The following is a 14,779-nucleotide window of genomic DNA, read 5'->3' as shown; positions in this document are numbered from 1 at the left end:
TTAGGGGTCAGGGTGGGTTAGGGTTTGTGGGGTATTTTTAGGGTTCAGGGTGCATTTCAGGTTTAGGGGTGCTGGGGTATTTTTGAGGTTCAGGGTGCGTTTAGGTTTTGGTGTGCTGGGGTAATTTTAGGAGTCAGGGTTGGTTAGGGTTTTGAGGTGTGGGGGTAATTTCAGGGTTCAGGGTGCGTTTAGGTTTTGGGGTACTGGGGTATTTTTAGGGGTCAGGGCGGGTTAGGGTTTTGGGGTACATGAGGTATTTTGAGGGTTCAGGGTGCGTTTAAGGTTTTGGGGTGCTGGGATATTTCTAGGGGTCAGGGTGAGATAGGGTTTTGGGGTGTAGGGGGTATTTTTAGGGTTCAGGTTGCGTGCCAGGGGATAGGTTACTATTACGATAATTTTTTCGTTTTAAAGTACCAATAACGTGTGTAACGGTATGCGTAATAATTAAATGCAAAGTAAAAGCATTTTTCATGTATTTGTATATATTTGCGAAGTAAAAGCATGCGTACTAAAATCATGCGCAGTAAAGGTATTTGCGAAGTAAAAACTTTGAAGTAAATACCTGCGGAGTAACGGTATGCTACGTAACATCATGTATTCGGTGGAATATGTCGGTATGTATGTATCCTATGGTCTAATATCTTGAGACCATAACATGTCCGAACAAGGTCTGTTCATCATTGTGCAGTCTATATGTGGCCAATGTTTCCCCGTGGCCAACAGAAACCATTCTAAATGCTGCTCTCAAATGAGCAGCCTTATAATATTTTTTAATATCTGGAAGACCAAGCCCTCCTCAATCAACATTTTTTTTTATTTTTAGAAAGCCTCGGTTTCTTCCTCTTTTTTGAGTAAGATTCCAGGTATGTTTGGGAAGTAATAACAGCCAGCCCTCATTCTGCACCAGATATGTTCAGATTCTGTTCTTGTGCTCATTACCTTTGTATGCCGCTCATATACTGTACCTGCACTGACTTGTGTTTTCTTGCCATTATGTCGAGAATTACCAACCCATAGGCTTTTATCAGAAACGTGCATGAGACAATTCTGTCAAGGATTCTCAACAACCAACCTCCAGGACTGTATATTACTTTCTCTCTCTCTCTCCTTGGCCCCTTTTTCTCCCATACATGTAGGCCTTTCTCAGAGACCTTGTGATATACATAGAGGGGGTGAGTGGACCCATGAGGGAGGAGGAGGATTTGGGCTCAACATCCTTAACGCTATGTTAGCTATGGTCGTAACATGTGTTCACCACCCCAAGATGGCTGATCTTAAAAGGAGGCGAATGCAAAAGTCACAGGGGTTTCTTTCCCCAACTCTAAAGAATGGTCCTCCAGTAACTGGTTTAGCAGCAGGTAATTGTGTTATAAATTTGTTCATTTCAGGTAAATGAAGTAGAAGCAGGGCTATAAGAATACATACCCAAAAACAGATGAGCATTTGCGACTAGGAGGTTAATGCACAAGGTAGACCAACTTAGTATGAAGACCAAGTTCTGAAGTAATGCATGCACATTAAATAACAGAGTAGAAGAACAAGGTACTTACCTCAGGTAACACCTTATCTGGTAGATAGTCTAGCTAGCCTCCGATTCCTTTCCTTGAAATTATCCCCAGGTGTCAGACTGGATCTAAAACGTTTGTAAGCAATACCCCTGCATGCCAGTAGGTGGCGTTGTTCAGCTCTGTAGGCAGACGTCCTAGTCGTCCATGCTGAAAGTGACATGCGCAATGCTTGTATAGGCATCACCCCAGCATGTTGACGCCAGTTTTTTTTGCGACTTTCCATGCTAGGGCTGCTGAGCCACGAAGATCATAGCCCACTGGTGTGGAAAACTAGGGCCCTGGAAGGGGGAAGAACCTTGACCCTAGAAATCTGTTTGCATTGTGGGGAGGATGAATGGGTTAATAAGGAATCTGCAGCTTACCATATAAGGAGTTACTGAAGGTAAGTAACTTATTCATCTGATTAAGACTTCTAGCCGCAGATTCCTAACCTTCAATACATACCCAAGCAATGCCTACCCAGAGGTGGGTCTGCGAAACTGTTTCACACTAAAAAGTCCTGCAGGACCGAATTACCAAAGTGCCAGTCCTGAAGGATCTAACTGTTCAGGCAGTAGTGCTTGGTAAAGGTGTGCAGAGAAGCCCACGTTGCTGCGCGGCAGATGTCCAGGACAGGACTTCCACCTGCTAACGCAGTGGTCGAAGCCTTAGCCCTGGTGAAATGAGCATACAAACCCTGAGAGGATTGCTACTTGTCCTGTGTGTAGCAAATCTTAATGTACAGCATGATCCATCAGGAGATGGTCCGTTTCTGCATAGCCTTCCCCTTTTTCGCTCCATCATACCCCACTAACTTTTGGTTGTCCACCTGGAACTCTTTTGTGCAGTTAAGGTAGAGCGACAACTCTCTTTTTGGGTCCAGTCGGTGGAGTCACTCCTCTTCCTTGGCAGCGGAGCATAAAAGGTAGGCAGGGTGATAGACTGGCCTACATGAAAGGGAGTGAAAAAGTTTGGCAAAAAGGAAGCTCTATTGTGAAAAACCAGCTTTTCTGGGAAGATGTTTAGGTAAGGAGGCTTAGATGACAAAGCCTGGAGCTCACTGACTCTCCAGGCAGATATGATGGCAACTAAGAAGGCCGTGTTAATGGTAAGAGCTTAAGAGGGCACTTGTGTAGTGGCTCAAAAGGAGGTCACATCAGAAAGGTGAGTACTAAATTGAGATCCTACTGAGGCATGATGAAGGTGAAAACATATTTTGAAGACCATTCAAAAACCTACTGACAACAGGGTATTTGAAAAGAGATGGCTACTTTGGCAATGCCAGAAAGTCTGAGATGGTAGAAAGATAGCCCTTTAAGGTGCTCTCAGTGGAGCCCTGCTAGGCAAGATAAAGAATAAATAGAAGGACCTGAGTAAGAGGAGAAGAAGGGGGATCAACTCGCTTTTCTGCACACCATGTCACAAACTTGCCCCAGCGGCAGGTGTATACCATCTTGGGGAGGGAAGCCTGGCTGCCAAGATACTATTGCAGACTTTACGGGCATAATGTCGAAAGCTGTCAACTGTCACCACTCAATCTCCACATATGAAGGCTGAGCATTGACAGATTCGGATAGAGAACCCTCCTATGCTACTGCGACAGGAGATCCTCCCGGAGAAGAAACCTAATTGGAGGGCAGATGACCATGCTCAACAGCTCAAGATACCAAAGTCTCCGAGCCCAGTCTGGAGCCACAAGGATGACTTGGGCCCAGTAGGTCCTGATCGTATTGAGAACTCTGGGCAGGAGTGGTATAGGCAGAAAGGCGTACAGGAGACCTGAGGTCTACTCCAGATGAAAAGCGTCTCCTAGGAGAGCTGCCTTGGAACCTTCAGCATGCAGAAGTGCTGACATTTCACATTCTCTGCGGTGGTGAACAGATCTAACCAAGGCTCTTCCCACTTCTGAAAGAGACCATGCACCACCTCCGGATGATCTCAGTTTGTCCGCCCTGGTGTTCAGACAGCCCTCCTGGTGTTTAGTGACTAGAGATATATCCTGATGTTCCAGACATGTCCATAGGAACAGGACCTCTTGACAAAGGGTCCACGACCCCACCCCATCCTATTTGTTGCAGTACCACATGGCATATTTGTTGTTCGTGAACACCGGAACTAGCCTACCCTTGCTGGAGTGGAGAAAGGCTTTCAATGCCAGCCGGATCGCCCGGGGATAATTCTAAGATAAGGAATCAGCAGCTAGAAGTCTCTATCAGAAAATAGATAATTATCTTGTCAGTGGTTTACTATGTGATGCCTCTTACCTGCCCATAGTTACCGTACAGGGTACACTTCAGCATTATCTGCTGTCCATTTCCTCTTAGCAGAACAACAAGAACCAGAAGGTACTTTCTGGTAAAACCAAAAGATGTCTGTACTGTCACTTTGGTTCCAACCATGAAGAAAGCAGCATGGACGGATACAGCTTCAATATTCTGTGCTTGCAACACACTTGCCATGACATAGAGGACCAACATTGAGGGCCTTTAGGGTCTGATATAGGACTAGAGATGGGCCTCGAAGAGGGCACTGCAAAAAAAGGCTGCTATTAAGCAGCCACACATATCAATCCTATTTACAAGTCATTTTTACCTCTCTCTCCTCTAGTCTCCCTTCATTTCCACCAGTTTCACAAATGACTTCCACTTTCTATTACCGCTGTCTCTTACAATTTTCCTTTCATTTTTACTTCATTCTTTCACCTGTCTCTAAACACTACTTTTCTCCTCCAACTCTGTCTCTATCATCTGTATCTCCCAGTCATCCTCTGATCTCTTTTTCTTCATTTAAAATGGCGGTTGACTACTATTGCCAATGTTCTGCTTTGATTTCTATCTCCCAACTTTGTTTCCATGCCCCTACTACCACTGGACTCCTCTCATCACTATTTTCTCAAGTCTCCTTACATGTCCACATCTTCTTTGAGCCTACTCTCCCACCTCCCCCCTTAACCTCCATCCTCCCATTTTCCTTTTTACCTTGTCATCTACCTCTAATTCTCTCACACATGCTTCTCATTCTTCTGACTGTCATTCAGTCTCCCACACCTCTACTTCTTTTATCTTTGCCTCTACTAGTCTTACCCTTACCTCTGTCACTCCTAAAATTAGTCCTTCTCACTTCAACTCCTTAAGTTCTCTCTTCAAACTTTACCCTGATGTCTCGCAGTTTCACTCTCACATTTTTCTCACTTCTACATCAGTTTGACTCAAGTTCACCATTAATACTACTGTCACTCACTGCCAATATGAACTAATTCATTGTCTTTTTATGATTACCCCTTTTTCTTTTTTCTACCTTTCGTTTTTCCAAGATTTCTTCTTATATCTGATGTCTACCTCTCTTGTTGTCTTACCTTTAATTGTAATAACCATAGTCTTGCCTCTATGGGTCCCAGTATCTCTTTCACCGTCACCTCTCTTACACCTATCTATAATAGTGGCCTTCTGCTCTTTATACTATAGTACTTCCTTTTCTCCTCTATCTATGCTATCTCACATCCATCTGTACCAATTTTTCATCCTGAAAGCAGCCATAGTTTCTGGGTGAAAGTCTGGGGCAAAATGATGAAGTACCAGGAAACACAGACACAGAATTGTCAATTACCGCTGTTATTCCTAATTCCGTAGTTGACCCACATGGTCCAACTTGCTGTGGGCGGCATTTTTGTCACCCCTAGAGTTACCAATACCTCAGATGAGCAAGCTACTTATCTTATGTAATGTTCTTTCTGGTGGGTCCCCACCTTAGATTATTCCTCAGGCACTAAACTGGATCGGGAAACCTTTGTACCAGTGATCCAGTGTGCCAATAGGTGACATTGTGCAACTCTGTGCTAACTCCATACTGTCTTGGAAGTAAAGGAGCTAAGCTGCATATAAGTGCTACTCCTTAGCGCCAATGTCAGTTTCTTGTCTTTTCGCTTTCCATGTCCTCAGATGTGCAGCGTAAACAATTGTTGGTAACAATGTGCTAATCACTAACTTGGAACCTTTTTAAATATTAAAAAGAGACCACTCCGCAAAACAGGGAGACGGGAGGGTAGTGTTATAGAAAGTAAGTAGCTTGATTTTTTGTGATGGATCCATCTTGGAGTCGTAAATTAAAAATAAAACTACTGTGATTACGCATATGAGAATACAAAATGATGTTACCTTTTCATTGTGCCCGTTTTCATTTTGTTCATGCTGTACAGTATTGGCAATGCTAATGCAGTACACCTGAACAAAAGGCATAGCCAATAGGGTTTAATGGCAAAACGTATTGATTTGCCAATGCTTGTTCTTTCACATTTCCACTGCTTCCTTTCTTTCTCTCCCTCATTTGGTTTAATATGTTTTGCGCCCTCTCTTTCTTTTACTCTAATTTCTTTCACTTTCTTTGCTAATTCTTGCTATTTAGATAACTTTTTACTTCACTGTTCATTTCTTTCAATTACTTTGAATTCAACATTCTTTTTTTATCTTTTTTCCCTTTCCTTTGTTTTTTGTCTCTCATCTTTGATCCATTGCTTTTTGTGCCTGTCGTCTTTCCTTTTTTTTCCGCAGTTTATTTACATTCCATTCCTATTGCCACTATAGGCAGCAGCATTCTCTCCCTACTCTGTCAAACGCCAAACTTATGAAAGGAACATTTTAGAGGCTGAAAACATCACAAAGGAAGGCATTTATAGGAGGAGTGTGACTAAGGCGCCGCTGAATAGTTCAGACAATTTAAATCTGTACTCTGTAAGGGAAACAACCTTTACAACGCAGTCATTACACCACGATACCATTACAACGTGGTCATTAAGATGACCGCGTTGTTAGTACGCACATTTACATCGCAAGTCTTTACAACGAATTCCACTAGGGGGCGCTGAGGTATTGGAAATTAATTCCAACACCTTCCCTACTGTTGCGCAAACTGGAGTAGGAATAGTAAACAATACTATTCCTAAGTCCAGTGCGCCCCCTAGTGGAAGTCATTGTAAAGACTTGCGATGTAAATGCATCGCGTACTAACAACGCGGTTGTTGTAACAACTGCATTGTAATAGCACGCAATGTAATACATTGCGCAGTAAAGTGCTATATTCCCAAGTTAAGCAACAAAGGCAAGTGACAGTGGAACAAAAAGAAGCCAACACATACATAAAGTGTATACAATATTAAAGACTTAATTTAGAGCAAGGCAACACATTTGTTTTTTTTTATTTAAAAAGGCCCTGTTGGCAGGAGTATAGTGTAAAAATCATTGGAAAACTAAAAGGCATCGATACATATTGGAATATACATTTTTACATAAATTACATATTATTTTAGTTGAGGTTTTGATTTGCATGAGGTTTAGTAGTTCATGGGTCCTGGAATTTGGACATTTACACTGCCGTAGTCCACCATGTACATAGGCCATTGCTGTAAAGAAACAAAATAATGTCTGAACATGTAAGCATTTAATAACTGTACATTTAAAATCAATATTTGCAGAATTACTGTGCATATGATTCTGTAGGAAGGTTATGGCATGCAACATACAAGCCTATGTCTATTATTTAACCTTATGCATCATCTAAGTGGAGCCTGCACATTTGAGCTATTTCAGCTTGTACAGATAGTGTTCTTTACCAGACTACAAATCACTGTTTTTATTTGAGATCACAGAACAGTTCTTGCAATGATACATCTGCCATGATTAGAGAGATACTGCATCATTTGTTTGTTGAATGCAGCACAATTTCTGTTTCCAGCTTCTGCTTTATACACCTCCATTCAAGGTCTCCTTTAATTCTGAATAGTAGCATTTTGTGCTTCTCTTCAAAATCGATTCAACTAATTATGTTATGTTTCAGGATGTACCATGCATTAGAAGATAAGTGACTTCTATCAGGACTGTGTGATTAGTTTGTTTTCTTAAGTTTTTTAGGTCGCGCCTACCAGACATCGTAGCTGTTTGGTTGCAAAAGACATATCACTGGCTTATAAGAAACATAGAGGAGCTTGCAGCCCACTATTCCTTTCAATTTTGGCTGGCTTTACTGTCACTCTCATTTGCATGCTTCTTGTTCGAAGGCTCGCTTTGTCCATCTTGTGTCTGCCCCACCCCTGGAGCTTTGTCGACTTTCCTGTATTCTTCTACTGTTCACTTTTAGTTAACTACTGTTTTTATAAGCACTCCACAAGGGTGCCTATGTTTTCCAGCTGTATCTAGTGTGCTTCTCTTCCTCCCTTCGTGTGGCTTTCTCTCACCTGTGTGCTTCTCTATTGCTCTCTCAGTGATGCACTTGGCCTTGTGTGCTTCTCCTCCACTTTGCTTTCTCGCCATTGTGCTTTTCTTCCGAGCTCCATGTTGCGCTCTCTCTCTCTCATCCATTTGCTTTTCTACTCCCGAGCTACATGCTGTTCTCCCTCTTGTCTGGTTGCTTTTCTTCCCCCAACACACGCCATCGGTGCCCCATGTTGCTTACCCCGCCACCGGTGCCTCTATGTTGCCCCCACCTCGTGCTGCTTCCACCCCCACATTGCTTCCACCCCTCCCACTTAAACAAAAGCTTTTGCATGATTTTTAATTTATTGATTCAAATCAATCCAACTCGGATGCGTAAATAAAAAGAAAAACAACACCTGTCTTTTTGTAGGGGTACCTGGAAATTGACGAGTGGCCACGTCCTAGGCTTTTTTTTTAAATGATTTTTTAGCCTTTCTGTACAGAATCTCAGAAAACCATTGACAAAGCCAATAGGTCCCATAGCAAGACCTAGTGGCTGTGTCAATGCCTGTACTTTACTTGGGCCTACAGGTTTTTTGGTGTGTGAGAAAACATTGCCCTGGGCTATGTCTTCTGACTGTAGCCATAAAAGGCTGGACAATTCAGTGTTCCACTGATGCTGCTAGGGTGGCATTGAAATGTTGCTCAGAGGGGTCTGCTTAGGGGTCGCACTCTTTGTGGTTTCAATCATCTCAGCTCTGGACCCGATAGTTTCCTCGAAATGTGCCAAGAGGTTGCAGAACTGCTTCCATACAAATTTGTTTCACCTTGTGACATACACAGAAAAGGTGGTTCTTTTGAAGGGGGGGCATGGGAAGTGGGCTTTTGGACATCCTGATCTGTCTAAACAGCAGAGTAGTGTTGAATACTGGTATGCTGTTAGGGCATTGGGTTGGCCCAGGTAAATTTTTAGTGGTATCATGAACCTGAAATACAATGTCATCTTTTGGATTGAGATATTGAAAATAATCAGTCACATTAAAGTGGTTGATCACAAATATCCAGAATGAATTTACTACATTTGTAACCCCTTAGGAGGAATAGGAAATAGGAAAAGGGATGTTGTTTTACTCCACTGCAAACCCAGAGACCTCCCAGATTGATTTTCAGGATTCTCCCCCACAGCAATAAGGAACTGAGTTGGTGCTACCTCCACTGAGGTATTAGTTAGAGCCCAGCTGCAGTGGCATAATGAATGTGGCGAGGAGACCATGAAACTCCCATAACTCACTGGAATCCATAATGCTTAGGCTGCATGGGGCCCCGGGGAGTGTGGGGCACTGAAAGGCCTGTGGTACTACTGTTCTTTTCTGCTATGCAGAACATTCACAGATCAGCTCAAACACCTGTTCTCTTAAAATAATTCAGCCCACCTTGAGATTGTGTCTCTTCACCTGGTCGTTGTTTAAGATTGCAGGAAAGAACAAATTACTTACCTTCAGCAATGCTCTTTCTGGTAGAGTCTCTATCTAACTGCAGGTTCCTCACCTCTTGAATATTCCCACAGGTCTCAGACTGAATCTGGAATAATCTTGCACATCGATAGGTGGCGTTGTAGTGCTCCTGGGTAACGTTGTTCTGCTCTGGTAGTGACAGGCTGGCCCCTATATAAGCACCACCCAGGCTTTCTGATGTCAGTTGCTTGCTGTACTGTCTACACCTCAGACGCGGAGCCCGATCTTCATATTGGTTATGACCAGTGTGCAGATCTCTAATTTAGGATCATTTTAGACGAAAGAGTCAGTCCACAGAATAATTAGGTGGGAGGATCGGTGAGGAATCTGTTAGATAAAGTCTACCAAAAAGAGCGTTACAGAAGGTAAGTAACTTGTTCTTCTGATAGAGACTTTTGACTGCAGATTCCTCACCTTCTAAATAGATACTAAAAACAGCACCTCCCAGGAAGTTAGGGCCCGATTCACAGAACTAACTTAAGACAAAATCCTAAACTTACTACCATTTTGGTATTCACAGAAGGCACTTACTCATTTTGGTATTCACAGAAGGGACTTACTCATTTCGGTATTCACAGAAGTTAGGAGTCCTAACTTTAGGACTCCTAAATGCCTTCTGTGAATACCGAAAGCCTTAAAATTAGCATTTTTCTCAGTTTAGTAGTAGTATAGTTAGGACTCCTAACTTTAGGACTCCTAAATGCCTTCTGTGAATACCAAAAGTCTTAAAATTAGGATTTTTCTCAATTTAGTAGTAGTAAAGTTAGGACTCCTAACTTTAGGACTCCCAAATGCCTTCTGTGAATACCGAAAGCCTTAAAATTAGGATTTTTCTCAGTTTAGTAGTAGTATAGTTAGGACTCCTAACTTTAGGACTCCTAAATGCCTTCTGTGAATACCGAAAGTCTTAAAATAAGGATTTTTCTCAATTTAGTAGTAGTAAAGTTAGGACTCCTAACTTTAAGACTCCTAAATGCCTTCTGTGAATACCGAAAGCCTTAAAATTAGGATTTTTCTCAGTTTAATAGTAGTAAAGTTAGGAGTCCTAACTTTAGGACTCCTAAACTGAGAAAAATCCTAATTTTAAGACTTTCGGTATTCACAGAAGGCATTTAGGAGTCCTAAAGTTAGGACTCCTAACTTCTGTGAATACCGAAGTGAGTAAGTGTCTTCTGTGAATACCAAAATGAGTAAGTGCCTTCTGTGAATACGAAAATGGTAGTAAGTTTAGGATTTTGTCTTAAGTTAGTTCTGTGAATCGGGCCCTTAGTCTTTTAAGGAATAGTGTCTGCCTGTACCTCCTGTCCTCTCGTAGGAGAATTTCCATTATAGTAATAAGCACTGAATAGTCTGGCCTATGTTCAGGGACCCTGGAGCACTTCTTCAATATATATCTGTAAGTGCAGACTTTCTCATATCTTCTGGAAAGCCTGCAAAGACACTTAAAAAAGAGACAAATTATGCAGCCTATATACATAGGCTTCAATTGCAGAATTCTTCATCATGAGGTCAAAAAAGGGCCAGACTAGAGTATTTCTGTATAGTTTCAAGATGTTTTAGTAAACAGCATAAATCTCTCTAACAACCCCTTTTTTATGATAGCGATAAAGGAGAGCAGGACAGTGTAGCCTCATAGGCTGTCATTATAACGCTAAAAATAGAAACTATGCCTTTAGGAATCCACAAGCATCCCATCATGCTCAGCAGGTGGCAGTTGTTTTAGTTCTTTTTTAAGGTGATGTATGATAATATGTAGATTCCATGGATACCCTATGCCCATTACATGGGGGAGGAGGGAGGGTTGCTTATGACTATAATGGAAATTCCCCGCGAGAACAGGAATTACAGGTAAGAAACTATGACTTCTCTCGTAGGGGATTTTCATTTATAGTCATAAGCACTGTATAGAGTAGCAAGCCCATCCCCACTAAGAGCGTTGGAGAAGACAGAGGATCAAATAAGGTATCCTTTAGGCAAATAGATTTCTGAGGGAAGCCTGACCTACTTGATCATCTGCTCTAGCATCAGAGTCTAAATGTAAGTAATTTGTATTGCATGTAGTTAATTAATTCATTCAATAATCTTTATTCGGATATAAAGTGTCCATGAAAGCACAAACAATTCTCACAAAGTTAATCACTTAAACATTTACATAAAAACACATCATCTGGATTTAAAACATACATTAAAGCTTTAGCTATATAAAAAAATGTTTTTTTTTTTTTTTATAAGTCATCGCAAAGTTGTCACGGGTGTATCAGGTTATATATATAGCAGCATCATATAATAAAGTACTAAAGTGCAAGGTGCAGATGGTTTTGGGGGGGGGAATAGCAGCGGGGGGAAATAAGCTATTGAATTGAATTCAAAGCATAAAAACTCCACACATTTGAATATCGTTCAAGAACCAAAGAGCATATTTCTTTAGCAGCATAAAACCAAGAAATGCATATAGTACAATCGGGTCCACTTATCGGGGGTTCATAGAAGCACGTGAACGAATAGCCATTTTCAAAAAAGTACAAATACTAAGTGTTAAGTTTTCCCCATTAAGCTGAAGGATAGTCCCGTAGGCAACCTTGAAGTCCGTTATTCCACTGGCCCTAAAAAACGAAATCAAAAGTTGCTTACTGTACTTTTGATAAAAATTACAAAAGAACAGAAAATGCAAGATGGTTTGTTTACCTAAATTGACACAAGGGCAAGGCAATTCCTCGACGTTAGGCTGAAAGCCTAAGGGGAAACACAACAAATATTTTAATGTGCCAGATCTAAGGCGCAAGAGCAAACTTCGTTCCCAGCGGGTAATATCTCTTAAAAGGTAACTAACTGGTAAATAAGAGGGAGGGCCTCCGTCGTCTACCATTAATATATAACGTGCGACGGATACTTTAGAGAGCTCTTGTGCGTATCTTATGTCCCCATAATATTTATATATAGCTTCTCGAATAGTATTTTTGTTAATTCCATCCAACTGGTCTGGTTTATGAAAAATGTCTCCAAGATTTACTCTAGTTAAACTTGCCCTCACTTCTGCAAGCCACGGTATATCTCCGCCCTTGTCGCATTTTAAACAGTCGACTATAATTTCCCTGGTTAGTGAGGCTGACGGATTTTGCCAAACCTTCAACCAGAACAGGGCAGGGCGGGACCTGATATAATCTTCTAGATAAAATAATTTTAGCTCATTATGGCAGACAAAGGATGAAGAAGAGATAGGTATCCTCAAAATTCTCCTACAAAATCTATTTTCTTCGACCTGGACATTCATAAAATCGACAAAACCCCTAACTAATATACGCAGTGCATTGGGTGTATGACCCATTAAAACAGCATCGTCCGCATATAAAAGGGCGGGCAGTTTATTACCATTAATCATTGGGACATTTGTAGTCAGTTCAAACAGCACATTATGTAGCTCATTGATATATAAAATAAACAAGAGTGGAGCTAAGACACACCCTTATCTTACGCCTCTTCCGACCACTATGTCCCCTGAAACTGCCCCATTCGTGCTTATTCTCACCCGTGCCCTTAGGTCCCTGTGTAAATATGCTACAAAGTGCACTATATCCTCATCCAACCCGTAGTTTAAAAGGCATTTCCAGAGTCGTGATCTATTAACAAAATCAAAGGCCGAGGTAAGGTCCATAAATGCTAGGTAGATTGGGCCGTGTCGAGCTATGGTGTATTTACCTATGATCAAATTAAGGTTAAGACACTGTTCCACCGTTCCAAGATTGCTTCTGAAACCTAGCTGGCATCTATTTAAAATGTTTTCCTCCTCGACCCAGGTTCTGATTTTGTTAAATAATACCCTCCCCAATATCTTAAGGGTATTATCAATTAAAGAAATTGGTCTACAACAACTCGGGTTGGATCTGTCTCCCTTTTTAAAAATTGGAACGATAACAGATGTAGACCATGTATTGGGGATTTCAGTTACTATTCAAATTATTACAAACATTAAGTAAAAGAGGAGCCCAGAACTCTGACCTAAATTTTATAAGGTCAATGGAGAGCCCGTCTGGGCCAGGGGCCTTGTTACCCAGACTTTGATCAATAGCATCCTCAAACTCCGATATTGATATTTGAATTGGGGTGGTAACAAAATTATCGACGGTATCTTCGCACTGGGACGTAGCAGCATATATATTGGAAAAGTGGGCTACCCAAGCTTCACTCGTTATGTTACAACTTAACGGAGTGAGTGTATTGCCCAGTGATCTCAGTGACTTGGCCGCTATCCAAAAACCATTTGAGTTATTAAATCTTGCAGCACAAGCCAAGTTGTTCCATTGTTCTTTTAGGATCTCGTCTTTCCTCTGCTTAGTCACTCTTTTGTAAACATGCCTCAATGATCTAATGAGGTTAGGGTCCCTAGGGGAAGCTGGGAGAGCAGCTCTGAGCTCTCTATTTGCCCGAGAGCAAATGCTGTTAAACCACCTAGGGTTAGAGTTGGATGCAAGTGCAGGTCTTGAGATCAATTTTTTAATGCATGCACCTAGTTGAACAAAAGCAGAAGCTACCTCTCGGTTAGGATCAACAGGTGAAAGACAAGTCTCACAGAGTGATCAATAGGTTTTCAACATTTTTTGGAACACACTACTGTTATCAATACCTTTCCATTTGACCCTTAAAATGTCTGTAGAGGATTCTAGGTTACCGGCCCCTATCTCTTTTCTAGGATCAGGTCTGGTAGAAACCCTAAATAAAACTGAAATTGGTTTATGATCCCCAAAAGTGGATGGTTAAACCTCTGCTTTAACTAGGTGATCTTCTAGTGTGGCCGTTATAAAAACGTAATCTGTTGTTGAGGCGCAGCTATGACCTCTATAAGTGGGTATTGGGCTGTCCCCATTGTTTGTAGCTGCGATATCCATTACGTTTGATAGACTACTATTTAATAAATGGTCCAATAACTCAAGCCTCCTTTTGCATGGATTGACCAGAGGGGAACGGAAGGGAATTAAAATGTTTCCCCCTGCAATCGTTGCGTTAAAATCACCACCCAGACAAATTCCTTCCTATAAAATTAGGTTTATCCGAAATAAAGTTAAAAAGGTTGACAAAATTCATATTAGGTGTAGTTAAAAAATCATTATTATAAAAATTAATAAAACAAATCGAAACCCCCCGGGTGTATTTCAAGGCATGGATATTAGCATTTTTGGTGGGGAGTGTTTTTACACTGCCACCCGACGCGATGCTCACCCAGATGGATAAACCACCCGAGGGTCTGACTTGTTTAGGGGGGGGGTGAGGTAAAATTAAGACATTCATACCCTTCAAGATATAACTATATTGTTGCCCAAGTCTTTTGGAACATTAGGATATCATCTGGGTTTACCGTCTTGACCCAATCATCGCTACTTAATTTGGAAGCCAAACCGGCGACATTCCAGCTTAGCACATGTAACATTGGGTCATAAGGCTCAGAACCGTCATTTTCTAAGATAGCCTCAGGCTCGGAACCGTCATTTTCTGAGCTAGCCAGCATAGATGTCAGTTGGGCAATTTCAGTGGATTTTGG

At 41.5% G+C, this 14,779-nt stretch overlaps 1 protein-coding gene across 4 annotated transcripts in view; it reads right to left on the bottom strand.

The window, feature by feature from the left end:
- Positions 1 to 6,707: 6,707 nt before the first annotated feature.
- The window catches only part of GTF2IRD1 (GTF2I repeat domain containing 1), a 1,036,986-nt gene continuing 1,028,914 nt past the window's right edge, over positions 6,708 to 14,779 (bottom strand). For all 4 annotated transcript variants that reach the window (XM_085649787.1, XM_085649789.1, XM_085649788.1 and 1 more), the window contains one exon: positions 6,708 to 6,942. In XM_085649787.1, the coding sequence (XP_085505913.1) occupies positions 6,874 to 6,942 (69 nt within the window). In that variant the 3' untranslated portion in view covers positions 6,708 to 6,873. The remainder of the gene's footprint in view (positions 6,943 to 14,779) is intronic.

The sequence above is a fragment of the Triturus cristatus genome, chromosome 3_2, assembly GCF_964204655.1.
Source record: "Triturus cristatus chromosome 3_2, aTriCri1.1, whole genome shotgun sequence".
NCBI lineage: Eukaryota > Metazoa > Chordata > Amphibia > Caudata > Salamandridae > Triturus > Triturus cristatus.
Note: the sequence above shows the minus strand (reverse complement) of the source record. Positions and strands in the feature narration are given on the sequence as shown.